The sequence below is a fragment of the Ictidomys tridecemlineatus genome, chromosome 4 (genome assembly GCF_052094955.1).
Source record: "Ictidomys tridecemlineatus isolate mIctTri1 chromosome 4, mIctTri1.hap1, whole genome shotgun sequence".
Lineage (NCBI taxonomy): Eukaryota > Metazoa > Chordata > Mammalia > Rodentia > Sciuridae > Ictidomys > Ictidomys tridecemlineatus.
This window is the reverse complement of record NC_135480.1, coordinates 193474694-193496039: the sequence shown is the minus strand read 5'-3', so window position 1 is coordinate 193496039 and position 21346 is coordinate 193474694. Positions and strand designations below refer to the sequence as shown.

General features: G+C 39.6%; 1 protein-coding gene across 4 annotated transcripts in view; it reads left to right on the top strand.

Annotated features, from left to right (window-relative positions):
- Astn2 (astrotactin 2) overlaps nucleotides 1–21346 on the top strand; it is an 837958-nt gene that overhangs the window by 269540 nt on the left and 547072 nt on the right. For all 4 annotated transcript variants that reach the window (XM_078048074.1, XM_078048075.1, XM_078048073.1 and 1 more), the window contains one exon: nucleotides 16829–16936. In XM_078048074.1, the coding sequence (XP_077904200.1) occupies nucleotides 16829–16936 (108 nt within the window). The remainder of the gene's footprint in view (nucleotides 1–16828; nucleotides 16937–21346) is intronic.

Below are 21346 nucleotides of genomic sequence, written 5' to 3'. Positions count from 1 at the left end.
GTTTGGGAAGGCAGTTGTGTATATATCAGGGAACATTCCCCCAAAGAATCTTTCTGACCTTTTGCCATGTGATCTTTCTACCCACAACATTCTTGCAACCACAGATGGGCTTTGTGTCACTGGAGATTGGATTTGCCTTTCTCTTATATGAATAGGATCTTATACTATGTACTCCTTTGTGTCTGTTGTCTTTCTTTCAGCATAGTGATTTTGAGATCCACACAGATCATTGTACATATTAATAGTTTCTTTTTAATGCTAAATAGTTTTGATTATATGGAAGTGTTCTATTTCCTTTGTTCACCTGTTGATGGACATTATAATTGATTCTAGTTTTTTTTTTCTTTGCTGTGAATAAAAGCACTGTGAACATTTATTTATAAGTGTGGACATATATTTTTATTTCTCTGGTATAGATAATAAGGCTGTGTTATCTGGGTCATGTGGTTGTTACTATAGGTTTAACTTTTTCAGAAAACAGTGGGTTTTTTTTTAATTTTTCAAAGTAGATGTGGGATGCTCATTGTCATCAACAATATGTACTAGTGTTACTTGTTCCAAATCTTTGTCAGAATTGGTAAGGCCAATTTGATTTTAAATGTTGCCATACTAATGGTTGAAGAGTGGCATCTCACTGGGGTTTAATTTGTATTTTCCTAATAACTGTAGAGGTTGAGGATCTGCTCATGTACTTACTATAATTTATACTTTTGAGTTATTTCTTCAGGACTTTTGCAGACTTTGTAGTTAGCTTGTTTATCTACTTATGATAGAGTTAGATGGAGTATTCATATATTCTAGATACAAGCCCTTTTCATATGTATGTATTACAAATATTTTCCTCTGTTCTGTGGATTGTCTTTCCCTTTATTAGTTTTGCCTTTTGAAGAGCAAAAGTTTTTATTCATAAAAAAACAAATTTGATGCTTTTGCTTTTATGGTTCATGTATTTAGTTTCCTAAGACCTTCTTCGTCCATTATAATGTCAGAAAGAATTTTCTCTTTTGTTTTCTTTTAGAAGGTTTACAGTTTTAGCTTTTACATTCAGTTCTGTGATCCATTTGAAGTTAATATGTATGAATGTTATGAACTAAGGGGCTATCTATATTCATTTCCTTTATCATATGACTCTCCAGTTGTTCCAGCACCATATGTTCAAAAAGACTTTCCTTTGGCAATTTTATAAAAAAATTAAATTATATCTATTTCTGATCTTTCTGTTTTGTTTCTTTGTTCTGTGTGTCTATACTTTAACCTACACCACATTTTCTTGGTTATTAGAACTGTATGGTAAGTCTTGATTATTGTATTTTAAAAGAACTTTGCTATTTTTGAGTTATTTGAATTCCTATATAATTTTAGAATCATCTCACTAATTTCTACTAAGAATATGCCTGCTGGGATTATAACTAGGATTGCATACAATCTAGAGATAAATTTGGGAGGGATGCAGTTTAAAATATACAGTCTTCTCAATCCACAAGCCTACTATTTCTCTCCATTTATTTAGGTTTTCTTTAAATTCTTTGGGCAGTGTTCTGTTTTCATTGAAGAGACCACACACATGCCATTTGTTAAACATATCATTAAGTATTTCAGAGTGATTTTTTTTTTGCACTATTGTAAGTGGAATTGCTTTTGAAATTTCATTTTCCAGTTGTTTGCTGCCGGTATGTGTGCAATTAGCTTTTTGCATATTTACATTTTAGTTTTTAAACATACTAAAATCACTGATTCTAATAGTTGTTTTGCAGATTCCTTGTGATTATTTTTGTAAATTATTTTTTATACTAACTACAAGCAAATATGGTTTTATTCCTTCCCTTCAATTTGAGGGATTTTTTAAAAAAATATATTATTATTTTGTGTTATACAGAACACCAGAATACACCCAGACATTATTACAAAACTATGAATACAAGCTGCTTCAAAATCGGGCCCAAGCACTTCCCACTCCACCTTCTTTCCACTCCATTGATCTCTCTTCAATCCATTTATAGTTTACTCTTTGCCTTCATGAATCACGTGCAAAAGTTCAGTCAGATTTGTTCCACTCTTCTTCCTTTTTCCCATCCTTCTTTCCTCCTCCCCAATCCCTTCATCTACTCTACTTTTTCCTCCTTGATATCCACCTTGTTTACTGTTTCCTGAGCCTTGTGAATTGTGCATGTCTTACACTAAATTTGATAAACGCAACCATTATTCCTTTTTTTGTTTTTGTTTTTTACTGTTTCACTGTTTATTTTGTTTTTTTTTAGACTTCAGTTTTCTGTTTTTAAAAATTTTGATATTGTCCCAGGGGTGACTTAGTCATTAATTTTTGTGACCTTTCTTCTTTCTCTTCTTCAGATTTCTAATAATCTCTCTTTAAGACCATGGTTTTCTTCATTCTATTAAGCCTGTATAGTGATTATTTATTTATTTGTTTATTTGTTGTTTCTCAATACTAAAACCTCCCTTTGTTTGGTGTGTGTGTGTGTGCATGTATGAGTTTTTCAATTTTATTCATTACACCATCATTTACCTAACTGGTCACAGTTGTAGTGATAGCATGCCTATGTGATAATTCCAGCATCTAGATCATCTTACAGTTGGCCTTTGCTGATTATCTTTTCCCTTGCAAATAGATACAATTTTCCTGGCTCACCATATGTAGAGTAATTTCAGATTGAATTTTAGACATTGTGTATTTATTGAATAGAGACTTTTGTTATAATCCTCTATGAAATGGTGACATTTTGTTTTTTTAAGAAAGTTAACTTGGTTAGGCTCTGTCTTTACTGTGATGTGAACGTTTTTCATCATCTTCAGTGGAGTTTATTGGAGTCTGTAGGTATGATCAGAGGTCAGTGGAGATGTAGCGGAGATTACCTACAGATTGTAGATTTCCCTTCTAGGGACTCTCTTTTTCTTGATTTCTCTCTCACTTTCCAGTAACTTTTGAGATCTGAGACCCATCCATTGAGTCAACCATTCAAAATGACAGTCAAATTTCTTTGGCGCTTTGATTGCCTGAGCCATGCCTAAGTATGTCTTAACCTTAAGGGAAAACTTTGAAAATGCATTTTATGCTGGCTCCTTCCTCCAATTTTCAGTTTCTTTCCAAAATATGCCTGCTTTTATTTTCTTTTCAGAACCATTAGTTAATAGTATCATATATTTTGTCCAGAATTTATTGTTATCTGCAAGAGGGTAGTATATTTACCATCTTATTCATAATATAGGCAGAACCTCATATCTATTTGATATTAACCATTTATTAATATAGATTTTGCATTTTTCTATCCTCCTTTTTAAAAAGTGGGATTGCAGCATATTTTCTATAATATTTTATCAACATCAAAATCTGTGGGATAATCTAACATCATTCACTCTTCCCCTCAAGTTGGACATTCAGGCTCTTTTCCATTTTCTAGTATTTATACATAATATTACTATGAGTTTAATGGTGCATAAAGCCTTGCCTATATTTAGGATGGTTTCCTTAGGGTGAATTCCCAGAAGTGGTTCAAAAGAGATGGACATTTTTTTAAGACTTTTTATATTGCCAAATTGCTTCCCAAAAGGGCTGTACAAATTTGCACTGCTTGCAGCAATTTAGGAAAATGATCATTTCATAAAACCCTTGCCAGACCTGGATATTAGTAAAACAAGAACTAACATTTCTATTTCAAAATATGAAAAAATTGTGACCAAAATTTTATGAACACATATGCACATAATATTTTAATAGCAGAGGATAGCTCTTTCTAATCCTATGTTCAGAGACTCTAAAATGAAGTAGATGTATTACAGACAGGAAGACCCTGAAAGCTTGAAAAGCTGAACAAATAATCACACATAGCTATAAGAGGAAGGGCATTGGAAAAACACAGAGGGAGAAAATCATTTGTACAGAAAACTAAAAGATGGGGGGAAAGGCCAACGTGCCTAACAGTTTAGCCCAAACTTATGAGATTACTCCTGGAAAGGCTGAGACTTCAAATTTGTCAATGCAGAGTGGGCAAATTTGAAAGAAAATGAACAAAAATAAAACAAGCTTTTAAAATTGCTTTTGGAACAATAAGAACAAGAAAATGATTGTCCCATTGCATGAAACAACTGAAATCTTATTACCAGATGAAAGTAGAGAACTAAATTCATTCTGAATCTGTCAGATCTGTCACTTAGATCTAAGGGGAGGAAAAAAAAATCCTGAAAACCAGAAGAGGAGAATAAAGATGTTTCATAAGGAATGGAGTCGACCATACATACAGAGGAGGTAGTATTTGCTTTCAAGTGTCTGTCTGCCTCAACTTCTGTCTCCAGGTGCAAGCAGATTACTTTCCCAGGTGCTAAAATGATTTGAGGATATGTTTCCAGAACCACAGAGTTGGTTGTGACCTTGAAAGAATCAAGGCAGGCAGAGGAGCTTCTAAAATTCTGAAACACCAATCTTATTCTGCTTACAAATAGGTGCTAACAAGCATTTGGAAGCATGATTTTGATTCTCACAAACAATGAAGTCAGTTGGTCAAATATTCATGGTGGGTGTGTTGGAAGGGAAACCAGGATCATACAGGATCTTTATCATGAGTACACTAAGAATAATGCTAGGCGAACTGCATATCTACTTGTAATGTTTTGTTGCCCTGCATATTAGGGAGAAACTGCAGACACAGGATATTTGGACACCAAGATATTTTCCAAGCATCTCATGAACATAGTCATCTCTGTGTTTATCTTAATATTCTTTGTCCCCAATTCAGTGTCAACTCCGGATGCCAGAGGGTATTTATGCTCTTCTCTGAACTCCATATCCAGTTCTTGGTATTATGGGCTTTCAACGGATACTTACTGAATGAACAATGTATGTTTGAATCCAAAGGAAAAAAAATTCTAGACTGCTTGATAGTATGGTCAGATGATCCATTTTTATTTATTACAGAAAGGGAACAGTTAATGGGCTGCTATTAACCTGTGGATAGTTCTCTAGCCATCAGCTGTCAAGGTCTATTCTCCATATGGCTTTCTCCAACACTGATGTCAATGTCTTAGGTAATGGAAGACCTGCCATGGGATACCGGCAGTAGTAAGGACCCCATTAATCTCCCCAACCCATTCCTCCTCCTTACTGTCTGTGTGGCCTTGATGAAGACACACGCTCCCTAAGAACGTTAATTTCCTGATACTTAAAATGGGGATGATCACATCAACTTATTTGTACTATTATCTGTACTAACTGATTTTTAAAAATATTTATTTTTTGGTTGTAGTTGGACACAATACCTTTATTTTATTTATTTTTATGTGGTGCTGAGGATTGAACCCAGGGCCTCACAAGTGCTAGGCGAAGCACTCTTACTGCTGAGTTACAACCACAGCCCCTACTAATTGATTTTAACATGCATAAGTTTCTTGTCAGGTTGCTTGACATTTAACAGGTACCTAGTAACTATTAATTCCTTTTCTTACCTCCTGCTCCTTTTCATGTTTATCCAGTTCACAGAGGACATGCAATGAGGGAACAGTGAAAACAGGAGTTCAGAGGATTAGGATGAAATGTATCTTGAGAGACGAGAAGAAAGGGCTGAAATATGCAGATACAATTTGATAGCACAAAATGTTCTGTACTTTGGTTGAGAAAAATCAATTTTACAAATACATGATGGCCAAGACCAGCTTTATTTGCAGTGCATGTGAACAAAGAACCATGAGCAGATTGAATACAAGGCAGCTCCCAGGAAAGCTGCAGCAGTTCTGGGCTGCACAACTCTTAAGTCTCATGTTCAGAAAGAAGGAGCTGATAGTCTCTTTCTGCTCGGTGCAGGTGAGATCTCAGATGAACTGTGAACCCCTGGTTCTGGACCCCAAAACTTAGAAACAACTTGAGCCCTTGGAGTACATTGAAAAGAATATGACAAAATTAATTTGAAATGTGGGTTGCAAATCAAGATCACTAGGATTTAAAAATAATGATCTAATACCTAGTGCTATAGAGGGTATAGTGAACTAACCACTCTCCTGTGTAGCTGATCAGGATGAAATCACTACATCCTTTCTGGTAGATAACTTGACAACACAGAGCAAAACCCTTAAGTCTGAAGATCCTCTTTGACCCAGTGATTTCCTCTTTACTTTTAAGAAAACTCCACACCGGGATGCACAAGGATGTGAATAAAGATTTTTCTAGAGCTGAGAATGTAATTCAGTGGTAATGCACTTGCCTAGCATGTGTTAGACACTACAGAAAATCCCAGCACTACAAAAAAAAAAAAAGATCTATAGGAATGTGTGATGTGATATAGTAAAATTTGAAAACAATGTAAAATTTATAAACAACAGGGAACTGGCTAAATAAATGATCATATTGATACAGTGGAATATTTGAAGACATTAAATGGTATTGAAAGTGAGTACTTAATGAGGTAATATTTATGACATTATATTTAGCTTTTAGTTTCTCAAGCAATCTATGTTCATTTTCTTAAAATGGGGGAAGAAAAAAATCAAAAAGAAGAAAATCTTAGTATTCAGAGAAAATCACTATTGATGTTTTGGGAATATGGATATAGATAGTATACAAATGAAGATATGAATGTATATATATATATCTATATATATATATCTAGATGTGCGTGCATAAATTCACATATGTGTATGTATACAATAGAAAGAAATAATAGAATAGTAATAGAAAAAGTGAGAGGCATGTAATTAGGTTTCAGTATATATATTTCTGACAAAAATAAATGAATTAGCTTATGCATAGATTTTTTTTAACTAAACACTGTATACTCATTACGAGATAATGACATATTGTAAGGACTTATGCCTGACTAAAAACCTCAAGTAAGTCAGTTGGAAATAATAGTATTTGGCTTAACTATTATTTTTTATTTGAGATTTTTTTGTTTATAAATTATTTTATAACCCACAATGCATAGTTTTTTAACTTTATAATAAAATAATAACTAGAAGAATTGATGGGAATATTTAGTTTGGATGGAAAGATTATGTGAGCATCCTTCGGACAACTGAAGGTCTATCATACTGGGTCAAGGAACAGCCACATAGAATCTATGGGGTGGAAATTACAGGGAATGTGATTCCAGACCAATCTTAAAGTCTCAAATCTGCCCTTTCACCCACATTTACCTTCTAGACCTCCCTTTGCATTCACTCTCTGCTTTTCCATTTATGGTCTATGTGACCTTGAGCAAGCAAGCCATTTGTAGTGTCTCACCCTCAGTGATTTCATCTTTCAAATAGCGATACCTGTCTTCTTCAGGCATCATGAGAGTCAAATGAGTTGCTATCTTTGGGAAAGAAATAAAGGTGTTAACTGCTCTGCAGTACTTGCTGGATGTTAATATCTTTTGCATACATCATTTTAGTAACAGGACAGACTTAGGACTTGGGTCTCTGGACACCCAGTTCATCTTTCCGTTGCCTAGGGCTACCATATGGTGATAGCTTAGAAGGAGTCTGAACCTTTTTATGAAACTGGACAAGGGCAGTGTTCTGATTGCCTACATAATCCCGTACTTGGTGTCTTAAAACTGCCACCTTCTTAGGTCCTGGATTTTAGCAGTCAGGAATTCATAAAAGATAAAAGAGGTGAATTATCTCAGCTCCACAATGACTGGGCCTCATCTGGGAAACTCTGGGGACTCAGATGACCACAGGTTGGGATCAGTTAGAAGCTTCTGCCACATTTTGCTATTAGGAATGGCTTGGCTGTCTCGGAGGCTTGGATCACCTAGGGAATGTTGACACTTACACATGGTCTCTGCACACATCTGTGACTCTCAAAATATGGTACAGGAGTGTTCAGAGAGCCAGAGTTTTAGTAGAGCCAGGTAGGAGCTGCATTGCCTGCTAGGCCTAGCCTCAGAGGTCTCAGTCACTTCCACAGTATTCTGTGGATACTAGGCTCATCCCTAAGGCCATCACAGATCCAAGGGCAGGGAAATGAGACTCCACCTTTGAGAGGACAGGACAAAGCTCACATGGCAGAAGGGAGTATGGAATGGCAGATTGTGTTATGGCCCTCTTTGGAAAATACAGCCTCCCCCAGGAGCAGGGGCTTGTTCCAAAAGATGGAGCTTCATGTTCACAAAATAGGAAATTAGCCTGGGAGAACTTCTCCCCCATCGTGGATAAATTGAGTATCTCCCTTCTTGGAGGTTGGGACAATCTCACCCTGGGGTGACTGTATCACACTAAAGGTCACATAAGGAATGGGTTTAAACTGCAGCAATAAAAACATTTTATCTTTTAAATTCACATAATTTTATTGTCTTTTTTTAGCAAGCACTAGAATTCACTGGAGGAAATTTATAAAATATAGATGAATAACAGTAAGAAAAAAAATTAAATACCCCAAATCTTATCATCCAAAGAAAAACCATTTTAATACTTCAGCATATCTCCTACAATCTTTGTGTGTGTGTGTATATATTTGAAAAACATAATACGATTGTTTTATACTTAGAGTTATATGATAGGTATTTTTACACTTGGTTTAGAATCTTGCATAATAATATCTCAGGATGACTTTTTGTTTCTTTTCAAATTAAAAATATAAATACTTTTATTACACATGCAGTGGAATTTACACCAAATATCATCAAGTGAACAGAGGCTTATCCAAGTAGATCCCTCTTTGTATTCTTCTCTATATACTGTTTCAGTCAACAATGATGTATCATGGAAAATTTTACTTGTCAATAAATATAGATTTATGTCACTGTATTTAATGGTCTCATGAAAGTCTATTTCAGAGACATGGCATCATTTTTTAAAATCTTGTATAAAAGGACCTCTGGATTATTTTCATTTTTTCTGAAATCATAATAATCATGTTTAATTATATTTTTATAATAAGAATTTTTCACTATAAAGACCAATTTTACAAATTAACTGTTAATTCCATAAATGCTGCAGAAATCCTTTTCCCTGGGGGTTCAGACAAGTCAGAGATTGAATCTAGATCTTGTTACTTACCCAACTGTGTGACCACAGGTAATGACATCCACTATCCTTAGACTGTGTTTGGTTTGTACAAGACTATATGTAGTATCCTCTATATAAAGTGCCTGGACTGTATAGCAAGTGCTCCATGACAGGTAATAATTGTGATCAAAATACCTCCAAGAGGTGAATGCATATCTGTGGTTTAGCCCTAAAGCTGACAGCCTTTGAAGTTGTGTGGTTTAGGGGATATGGGAAGTTGTAACCTGATTCTATCCCTTTCCCATAACTGGCACCATTTGTATTCCCTGGATAGTTGGGGGTCAGATGGAATTTTGCATTCCTGAGCCATATATTTCTTTATCTGGTGCAGTTCTGGGCAATCTAAAAATGCAATATCGCTGTCACCAGCTTGAGGAAGACAGGGAGCTTGAATAATTTACCATGTCACCACCATCCATCATGATAGCAAGAGCAGGAAGTGCAGTGTGGAAGGACTGGGCCAACCAGAGGCTGGTGAAGCAGATCCATGGGCAGGGCAGCTCAAGCAGAGAAGGTAGATTTGCAAAGAAGAGCAGCAAGTTAACTCTTAGAAGCCCAGGAAAGACCATGCAACCTCTTGTTCGGGGCTCTGCAGAAGCCATATCACTTTCAAGTTTTCTGGATGCCCTGATTTTTCCTAGAGCAAATCGGGGGTCAGATTCCAAGAATACTACCCAGGTATCCATGTGGTTTGTGGAAAACTTCTAAATACCTCCAAGTATCTCTACCAGCAAAATTGTCATATGAAATTCCCATAGAGAAGGCTTTGCTAAGCCCCAGAATATTATTCCTACAATACCTTACATTCCTCACTACCAGAAAGAAAACTTAAAGTTAATTCAGGAGTTTTTTTGTCTGTTTTATTCACTTCATCCTCAGTGCCTTGAACAGTGTTTGATAGAGTGGGCACTTAGGTAATGGGTATTGCATGAATAGGCGGATGGCTGATATTGCTATAATTTTCTGAGGCGAACCCTGGGTCTGAGATGACTGAATGATTACCCTCTACACCCTGAAATAGTGTGCTGGGGCCCTGCAAGTCTGAACTCTCGGCCCTTTTCAAAGCAGCTTTGCAACACCTTCACCCTATGTCCCAACTGTCCCTCTTCCTTTCCCTCGTAGCTCTCACCTCCCCCATTCTGCAGTCCTCTGATCAGTCTAGTGAAGCTGCAAAGAGAGCCTCTTTTTTTTTTAATGTTCTTTTGAGCTAAAATTCACATCACATAAAATTAACCATTAATCATTTTAAAGTGTATAATTCATTGGCACTTAGCACATTTGCAAGGTTGTGTAGCCATCACCTCTGTCTAGTTCCAAGACATTTCCATCACCCTCAAAAGAAACCTGTACTCATTAACAGTCACTCCCTAGTCCTCTCCTCCCTCTTCCCAACCCTGGCAACCACCCGTCTGCTTTTCACCTCTATGGATTTACCTTTTCTAAATGTTTGATATAAAAGGCCAGATGTGGTATGATTCCAATTATATCTAGCTTCTTTTACTTTGCAAAAGGTTGGTGAGGTTCATCAACACGGTGCCATGAGTTTGCATTTCTTTTGTGGCTCTATAATTCCGTGTAGGATGCCACATTTTGTGTATCCTCCCATTGTCCGATGGGCACTAGTTACTACCTTTTAGCTTTGCGATTAGTGCTGCTATGAACATCCATGAACACATTTCGTTTGAATACACTATCTTTAGTTATTTGGGGCATATGCCTAGAAATGGAAATCCTAGGTCATCTGGTAATTCTGTTTTAAGGAATCACCAAATCATTTTTCACAGTGGCTCTCTCAATTTTTATTCCCACCAATAATTATGATGGTTCCAATTTTACTACATCTTCACCAACGTCTGTTTTTTGTATTATTTATCTAATGGCCAACATGGTGGATATGACTTCATATCTATGGTTTTGATTTGCCTTTCACTACAGATAATGATATCGAGCATCTTTTCTTTCTTTTTCTTTTTCTTTTTTTTTTTTTAAAGAATAGGATTGTTGGGGCTAGGGTTGTGGCTCAGTGGTAGAGCATTCACCTAGCAAATGTGAGGCCCTGGGTTGTATCCTCAGCACCACATAAAAATAAATAAATAAAATAAAATTATTGTGTCCAACTAAATAAATATTTAAAAAGAAAGAAAGAAAGAAAGAAAAAAGAACAGGGTTTTTAAACTTAACAAAAGCTGGGTTCCAACATGGGTTCTACTGTTTGTGATTTGTGTGATCTTAGATAAGCAATACTGACATTCCAAATAGTGGTTTGTCTTTCACTCAAATGAGTATGATTCTTACCTCTTAGACGTCTTCTGAGGTCTAAATGGGGTATCACATGTGAAGTGGCCAGAGTTGTTCTTACCAGGCTGTGGTATGTGCTATGCCATATTTTTTTCTTTATATTTCATTTTTTCTTTATTACTTTTTAATTCTAGCCAACACCAGGACACACCCTGACATTATCACAAAGGTACAAAACTCAACCAGCTTCCAATCAATCCCCAACACACTCCATTACCACATTCTTAATGGCTCTGAGATCACTGAGGACAAAGGAACTAGTGGCTCAAGGAGTAAGGCCAGAGAATCCAATAGTTCCAGTAAACAGATTGCCTCCTCTTTTCTCTTGCCAGTCTCTGACTATCCCTACTTTCTCTCAGCCCCTAAGTGAAAATACTAGAGCAGGCCTGTATAATTCATGGCTGCATTTTAGTGCATTAAATCACCAATTTTATATTAAAACGCTAACGGGGGGCGGGGGCTTTTCACCAGCCATCAGAATCATCTCCAAGTCAGTCTGTGATTGGCCTATGGCCCCTGCAGATTATATGAGCACTTAGAGTCCATATGCCTTGGGTGGCTGCCACCTTCCTTTCTGAACCAGAGTGTAGAGGTGACCACGGTTACCCATCAGTATTCCCTTCCCTCCCATTAAACTCGTTAAGGAAGGAAAGTCCCTCTAGTCTCACCTTCTTGATCTTTGTTCACGTACAGAATATCATTTTCCTCATAATGACAGTGTAAACTCAAGATTTATTGTTTTAAAAATAAGTTCAGAGAGATTAGGTGCTGTGCCCAAGGACACATAGCTAATAAGTGAGATGTAGCATTAGAACTCATGTCTGATTCTGGTAGCCTAATTTCTTTCTAACAAAGGACGTTATCTCTAATTGTTCATGGATTAAACTAACATTGAAACCAAGAAATAAGTCTCTAAGAGCCTTGAGAGCTGGAACACTGGAACAGTGTTGTTTAATAGAATTCTAGCTACATCAGCTTTCAGCCAAGTCTCTCTTTTTATTTATTTATTTATTTTTTAAATGAACACGTTCCTTGGTTCCATAGCTTATTCCACTCTCTCCCGTGCCCAGATCCTGGAGTCAGTTATACTCAGAGATCTGTTGAATAAATGCCTCCAGAACTGTGCCTTCTGGTGTGGGGCACATGAAATGTGGACTGTCTGGATTGAGATGTGATATCAGTGGGTTTTGAAGACTCATGAAAAATATAAGATAATTTTCTGTTATTTACATGATGACATGATGATGGATTACATATATTGAGTGAAATATATTGTGAAAATTTATCTGCCCCACCCATCTAATGTGGCTACTAGAACATTTGAAACCCAAATGTGGCTTGCATTATATTTCTTCTGAGCCAGCTGTTCTGGAGGCAGTCTCTCTCAGCCTCAGTTTCCCCCTCTGAAAATGATCCCTGAATACTTAACAGGAAGGTAAAGGGGGTGGGCAGGTATGGGAATAGAGGGTTGACCCAAAGGGGAGTCATTGCGGTAGATACGTTGGACAGTGTCTGTGTGCTTGGACATGTGGAAGGATGGAGGGATCACTAGGATCCTGCTGAACTTAATCAGAGCTGCTATAATAAACACCATTGCAAAACTCAGGGGAAGAACAGGAAGAAGGGGAATGTGTGTCCTTGTAATGGAATCAGGAAATAGACTGGCTAGTCCTTAGTGATTAACTCATCAGGCATTTGTGTGCACACATGCACACCACACACACACACACACACACACACAAACACACACTCTTCTTTCTCTTCCAGCTGTCTCATATTAGCTATGAGACAGTGCAAGTAACAGACCCAATTGTTACTCCAGCTTGGCCATTTACTCCCTCACATCACCTTTGTGAGACAGTTATTGGTCTGTAAAACAAGGTTGATGATACCACCCTTTCAGGGATGACTATGGACATTAAATGAGCTGTTCACTCATATTTTATCATACCCTAGCACAGAGATGGAGTAGATTCTGCATCCACTGGCAGAGTTTGAATTGTGCTTCTGCCTCTTACAGCTGTGTGAATCTGCTCATTTCCCTTCAACTTTATTTTCTCATCCATTCCAATGGAAATGAAAGGAGTGTCCTACCCCGGAGGGTTCTTAGGAAGACAAGACAGAGTGCTTCCAGGGTTTAGAACAGTGCCTGCAAGAGAGACAGTGCTGTGCTAGTGTTAGCTGTTCTTATTGGAATTGCCTGGTGACCTTTTTGACACCCACACTAGACTGTCCCAGAAGGGAAATAACTGTCTGAATCCTATAGGCCACATTTGTTAACTGTTGGAAAGGCATAGTAGGTTGTTATGGTTTAGATATGAGGTGTCCCCCAAAAGCTCACATATGAGACAATGGAAGAAAATTTAGAGGTGAAGTGATTGGGTTATGAGAGTCCTAAATAAACTGATTGGGTTTATCAGTGCATCAATCCCCTGAGAGGGATTAAGTAGTTGGTAACTGTAGGCAGGTGGGGTGTGGCTGCAGGGGGGTGGGTCCTTGGGGGCTTCACTTTGTCTACAGTGAAGGAGTCTCTCTGCTTCCTGGTGCCATGTCCTGAGCTGCTCTCCTCCACCACACTCTTCCACCACGACATTCTTCCTCAGCAGTAGCCCAGAGCAATGGAGTTGGCCATCTATGGACTGAGACCTCTGAAACCATGAGCCTGAAATAAACTTTTCCTCCTCTAAAATTGTTTTGGTCAGTTCTTTTGGTCATAGCATAAAAGCTGACTAAAATGTGGATCATTTGTTTTGTCAAAGGAGGAAAGGTAAAAAGGATGTAGGACCCAAGGAAGGTCTAGAGGGAGGATTTATCTAGAATATTTAAAAATCTGGGAGTGGCTATAAAGGGTCAGTGGAAAGGGTCTGGGTGGACTTCTACAGGCACAGGCCCCTCCCTCCTGCTCTCCTGCTCAGAGAGCAGCAGGAAGAATGACAAATGCTTCCTGTACACAAGGAAGTGCTTGATTAGACACCTTTATTTTCCCCTTGGCTGAGAATTATGCACAGGTAAACAAAAATCTTCCTTCCTCTTCCACCCCTTCATGCACATTTTTTTTCCTTTTATTTCCTTCCCTTTTTTCCCCCTTTATTTGTAGGAGATGGTGGAGGTGTGCATAAGACCATTCCTGATGACCCATGTGTGGACAAAGAACAGCTGTTTTTGTCCTTGGATTTCCCTGTTTGTTTGCTATCTGAGGGAGGTGTCAGGGGGATGATAACTCATCTTTCCATTTTATGGAGCATTAAACCAAAAGGTACCATAGCAAGAGATTCAAAATTTGAACTTAGCCATCAGTCCTCCTTGTTTTCAAAATCCAGCTTCACTCATTATTGAAAAATTACTTTCCTTTTCCAATCCTCGTTGTGTCCACTATACAGAAGAAGAAACTGATACCTCCCTCTTACTGATAATGAGTTTGGATAATGTATGCAAGGCTTATAACACAGAACTAGGTACCTTGACATTTGAAGTCAATCTGCTTTCCCAAGGCTTTTGCTCGAGTTCTTCCAAGGAAAGTAATTTGTGTACTAGACAAACACAATCCAGATGGAGTAAGACAAATTAGCCCTAAATCCTGACTCTCCCACTTATCAGGGGTGTGACTTTTGGCAAGTTAACGTCCCAGCATGTTCTTTTATCTTTTCTTTATTATCTAGTTTGTTAATTACATCTCCCTTATGAGAATATCATGATGGGGATTGCATGCCATCTTGTACACAAATCTTCTAGGTAGAGAGTAGATTGCATAACAACATTGCTGGAAAGAATGAATTGCAGTAACAGTATTGCAGAAAATGTGTTTGCAAGTGGAATTTCTGTATACTGAATGCCATTTCAAATCCCTACCAGAGGAAATTACATAGTAAATTCTTTCGTGAATTGAATAACATTTTCCTCTAATCTATGCTTTTCTTTTCCTCAGGTGGAACTTTCAAGTACATGATGGGTTGGCATAGTTCTTGACTCAAAAGATACAAAGGATTTACATGGGAAAGTAGCCTCCTTCTATCCCCACTCTTCAGCCACTCAATTCTCCACCCAGGATAACCACTTTTACTGGATTCTTGAGTCTCCTTCTAGAGACAGCCTATTATTTAGATGTCCAAAACATCATCCATTAAAGAGTCCTCAAAATCGAACCATTCTCTCTTGCCCACCCACTCACCCCCAACCTTTTTAGAAGCACACTCATCTTTGCTTTCTCCTTAAGGTAAAGAGTTTGCCCATCTTTTAATCCCTCTCTTTCTATATCTCATCCTTAAAAAAAAACAATTTAAAATACTCAAAGTAAAGATAATAATTATCCATATTCCTAGCATCAGAATTATTTAATATCAGTTCCTTCCAGCCTTCCTTTTTTCATTCTAGGTGATCAACTGTTCTTAGTATAGGACTACATCACCCTTTTTCCCTGCACAGTGCCCTGTGCTTGTCTCTGAAGCACCTCCCACACCCAATCTCATCCTCCTCCTCATCCTCTCTGTACACACCCTCACCAAAGCCCTCATCTTTCACCCGAAGGATCACTGAGCCTCTCCACTGCTCTCCCTGCCTGGCACCTATCTAGGCTTGGGCATCCTCACAGCATTCCTGCTGGTTCACAGGCCTCATCAACTCACACTCGTTCTCTGAAACCTTCTTTGACACCCAATATAAAAATCACACCCCCACTTTCTCCTCAACTTGGCACTCAAGGATGGCCAAGGTGTGGCTCCAGCATGTTCTTAATAGCCAGCACAAGACCTGCTGTTGCCTCCAGCTGCCCATGGGCTCCATCCTCGGGGATGCTCCACAATTACTTCCTCTTGGAACTCCTTTTTCTACCACTGAAGCCCCATCCATCCTTTAAGTCCTGACTTAAATCTTCACTCCTCCATAAAACCTTCCCAGGTCCTTCATGTTGAAATGAATTGCTCTCCTCCATATTCCTAGTGTCTCATTGTGTGGTAAACATAAGCCATGAATTAGGTTTAAGGCTCCTAAGGATCCCATTTGTCCGTCTGACTAGCTTATGATTCCCTGGCTCACCAGGACTGAGTCACATTTATCAGTGTCTCCAGTGTCTGGCTCTGGGCCTGGCATATAGTAAGCCCTTGATTGAAATGTGTGTGAAATTAAGTTATTGCCTGGAGTGTATTTTTTTAGAGGTAGGCTCCACATGCAAAGCAACAGTAGCTCTCCACGATTCAGGGCCCACTGTAGACTGGTATTTTACATATTCTGTCTTCTTTAATCTGAAGAGCAAACCTCACAAGGTTAACAGTATTTCTCTTATTTGAGAGAAAGCCCTGAAAGGTGAGGTGTCTCTTCAAGGTCACACAGCCTGGAAGATGCCTAGCGGTGGTTGGAACCCTGCTCCGCCTCACTGCAGACCCTGGACTCCTTCCCATTAATCATGCTGACTCCTGGGTGACTGGGGATTTAAGAAGAGAAGTCTGGGGATGGGGCTGCCCGTGTGTGAGATGGTTGAGGGATTTATCAGGCTTCTGGAGGTCTGTGAGGCTCACTGGTGGATTGTGCTTTCTTGCAGGGGGGATCAGCTTTGGGAGAACCAAGGGGACTTCAGGTTCAGAAGCAGACGATGAAACACAACTGACGTTCTACACAGAGCAGTACCGCAGTCGCCGTCGCAGCAAAGGTAACAGAGTCCTTGGGAAGGTTCCAGAACCAGAGTTTGTGGAAGCAGATTTTGTGATCAGTGACAAACCTAAATTTTCTCCATTCTGATTAACATGGAGCTTGGTGTCTCCTACCCTGGCCAGACTATTGACCTTTGTTTTTCCTGCTCTCTTCTCTATTTTATTTATTTTGTCCTACATCATCTATCAAAGGTCTTGAGATTGTTTTTTTAATTTATGCAGTTTTTAAAAATTCAACACATGAAATGAAATAACTAATCATATTGAAAGAAACCAGGAATAAGAATAATTACTGAAATTCAGGTTGGATTAATTCCAGGTACCCCATGTCTACCATGTTATGTAGTTCTTAAGAACTGCTGACTTAACTCAGAGATCCCTCGAAGGAAAAATGTAAAGGTAAATATACTCATAAGTAAAATGTACAGAATCTATGAGAGAGAAATGGGCATTTATTCTTAAAATTCCATTTACATGATGTTGACCAGGGAGAAAGACCTTAAGGTGGTCCCTATAAACAAGACTTTAAATGGGTTTATAGACAGTATCTTCGACAGATATCATCTGGGATAGGCTGAGGTGTAGCTCAGTGATAGAGCATTTGCCTAGCCTGTGTGATTTCAATCCCAAGCACAGAAAAAAAAATCAGTATTGATGCATTATTTTTCATCATGATAGTCAAATTCAGGTGATGTCAAATTGCTGGGGCAGAGCTCCATAAAGGACTATCCTTTGTACCCAAGGTCCATAGTTCTCTGATGATTCAACATGCTATATATATGAAAACATAGCATATTTCAGGCAATCATCTGTGAATGTGAATCCAGTTCTTCATCTCCTGGCATTTTATAAGAATAGGAAATCAACAAGTGTGAGATTGCATGTTTGGAAGAGACTCTGGGAATGCAAACATGTTCTCCATGCCAATGATGGGGCCATCTATGGGCTCTGACTACTACTGAAAGGAAGGCAGCTAAGCAAGACTGGAGCACCTGAGGCAGGAAAGGGGGAGAGAAATCACCCCCACCAGCCTTCCTTCATGCCCTTTACCCACTCACCAGAGATGTTCAAAGAGCATAGGTCACATAGCCTCTTTGGGCTCAGTTTTCTCATCTGTAAAGTGGGCTTTTACAACTATCTTATGGAGTTGGGAGATGGATTTTGATTAAGTTTTATGCCTGTGTAGGCTGGGGCAAAATGAGGTAGACATTATTCATGTTGGTTCAGTTCTCATTGTGACTATCCCTGTCTCCCTGTCCATGGTGCCTTCACGGAAAGAATCCTGTATGGGGAGTGTTTCCATCTCCACATCCCCTGGGAAGGGCTTGCAGCCTCTGCAGCCATTAGAATAATGGGGCCTGCCGCTCACTCCTGCCCACTCCTTAGCTTTCTGGAATTTGCTGCATTGGAGATTTAGAAGTCGGTGATCGATGATTCTTGACCTGTCTTCTCCCTCCCCCAATCCGGCAGCCAGGATGAGGGCTGGGGGAAGTCAGTGGGTCTCCTTCACAGGACTGGGCTATTTACAGCTAATTGGAAAAACATCCATCACTGAGCGTGGCCCCCATAAATCGGAGTTAAACTTAAAAAAGAAAAGCAAAAGCAAGCCCCAGGACAGGAGATAAACGGTTTGGCCTGGTGCCTCCGGCCACTCCAGACGGCCAGACTGTGTTCAGGATAGTGAGGACAGGCGACAGGGCTGTGACACCCTCCCTGTCTCCCTCGCTGGCCCTGCTGCCAGCGGAATGCCAATCCGCTTGCTTCATCTCTCTCTTCCACTTATTTTCCACTAACGGCACCGCTCTCTTCCTCCACCTCTCGTTTCTGCCACTTATTTCTCTTCCTGCTCAGTATCCTGGGGGGTTTGCTTACTTGCTTGCTTGATTTATTTCTTTTCTATTTTCTCTCCTCTTCTTTCCATCCTCTATCACTGCCTCTTCTCTTCATTCCCATCTTTTCTTGTGATTTCTATTTCTTTTTATCATCTTCTCTTATTTTCTCATATTCTTCCTCCTTTTTTTCCAGATATTTCCTGGTGTCTTTCCTTCCTCCTTCCTCCCCCCTTACATACTACAACTGTTTGTTCAACACCAACCATTTGTCTAAGCACTAGGGACACAAACCAAGAGACAACTGTAAAACTCCTGTTTTTTTAGAGCTTCTATCATATAGAATAGGAAGAAAAGGGATATAAGGAGGAAGGGAACTGAGAAAGAATGAAGGCATTTCATGTTTAGATTCCCTAGCGTGACTACCCTACCCTTGTGTAGGATCCCAGGCACTTGACATTGCCTTTGGTGTTCCATTCTTGACATTGCCCTTGGTGTCAACAGAAATTGTCAACAGAAAGTTGACATTTACTGATATGGGTCTTGCTGCTGCGACTGCTGCTGCTCTGATATTTTGTGGAGCACAGATAGTGAATTTGGTCCCGGCAAAGCCTCTGTCCCAGCCAAGTGAACTCAGGAGTGCAATGTCCAGTTCTGCAGACTTCCTGATCCTCCATGAAGGGTCTGTGACCCTAGACACTCCAGGAGGTCGTTCTGAGGCGTAGAATTATTTGCCATCCATAAAGCATTTCAGGGGGAAATTAGGCGTGGAGAGAATAAGTTTTGGCAGAGCTAATCCACTGAGGAAGGATCAATGGATCAACTCTGTGTAGGGAGAAGGATCTCAAATCTGCCTCCACCTCACTGTTCAACTTTAGTTTAGTCTCACTCTTATCCAGGCCTCTGTTTTCTTCTCTGAAACATGGAGAGTGGAAGGGTGGGAGCTGGTCACATTTGGTCTCTGAGGTTCCTTCTCACTTATGTGTCCATGGGACTGGCTGTGCCTCCGTGAGAATCCCCTACTCTAGAAGTGCACCTGGCTTCCATTCTCTAGCTCCCTTTGCATCCTGTTTGCCTCTCGCCAGGCCCAATGCCTACTTCTCTGTTTTGGAGAGGGTGTCTCAACAACATGGTTTTTGTCATCCTATTAGCTATGCCGATTGTGTTCCTCTTCTTTATACCTGCAGGCCTGTGTAGACTCCTATCACCCAGTGCTCTCCCCACCCCTGCCGCTGCCATCTAAGCTCCTTAGCAAATGTGGTGAGTCAGCAGTTCCCTGTGGTCTGCCGAGAGCCATGCAAGTCAGCCCACTGGGGAGATGAGATGTGAAATGCAAGGAAGTGGGGAAGAAAGGGATAGAAACACCAGGAAGGCATTAAGAATGATCATTCCATAGCATTTTGGGACTCCATATCAATTCACTGGGTCCTCTTTAGTTCTATCTGAAATGTAGGATCTGAGCTGTCATTCCCAATCTCAAAGCATGTAGCAATGGCCAAGGCATTTATTGGATTGCTGCCATCTTTGAAGTGCTCAGAAGGAATGTAGGTCTCTGGGGTTATCCAAGAGTGATAGGAACAGTGACTTCTAGACCTAAATGTGCCTCCATCTTTCTGTGTGACCTTGACTGCCTCACTTTCTCCATCTCTAAATAGAGGTTTAAGAGGATGCTCAAGAGCAACTCAGTCAACACTGGTTAGGTTATTGCCAGGCACCCTGCACTGGGCTTCATAGTGTTGGGGAAGATGGTGGAAGACCTTGGAAGGCAAAGCGTGACGAGTAGAACTGAGCACTTTGGTTACCCCTGCTTTGTGCAAAGAGAGATGGAAGAATGATAGCTAATATGGGAAGGGTGCCCTGATAGAGTTGAGACTAGAAAGTAACCAAGATCTCAGACAGAGATTTGCCAATTCCTGACATGAGCCAACAGTCTCAACATTCACACTTCTAAAATTACCCTTACAGAGTGATTGTGAAGGTTAAACAAAATCACCATGACCTCCTTTATAACTTTGACTCCTGTGGACAAATTCTCTCTTCTGCTGCCACTCTAGTCCTTGCCACCAAGATCCTGTGCTTCCAAACTTCCCAACACCCTTTAACAATGATCTCACTTGTAGTATTACATCTCATTCTCCATCCTGCAGCCAGAGTGATTACTTTTTAAAAGCTTATGTAGGGATTATGTTAGAAGTTTCAGTACCGTCCTTTACATTTAGGATGCAATGTGAGCTCCTTACCACACCTTCAAGTGCGCCTGGTTTTGCTCTGGCTCTCCACCCAGGGCCCTCTCTACTCCTGCTCCCAGCATCTGCCCCCCCACCCCGCCTCCCCCGGGCTCCTGCCAGAATCTTTGCAAACGCTCCCTCCTAGAACTCTCTCCTGTTCTTTGACTGGTCCCCCACTCACTGAGATCTCTACTTAAATGGCATCTTCTGTAAAGTCATCCCATACCTCTCTTACTTTCCCTATTCCATTCCATACCAGATTCTGTGATGCTTTCCCTTTGTAAACCTCATCACCACAGAAAGTTGACATTTACTGATATGTTCTCTGGGTTAAGTTTGTGTCCTCCACTGA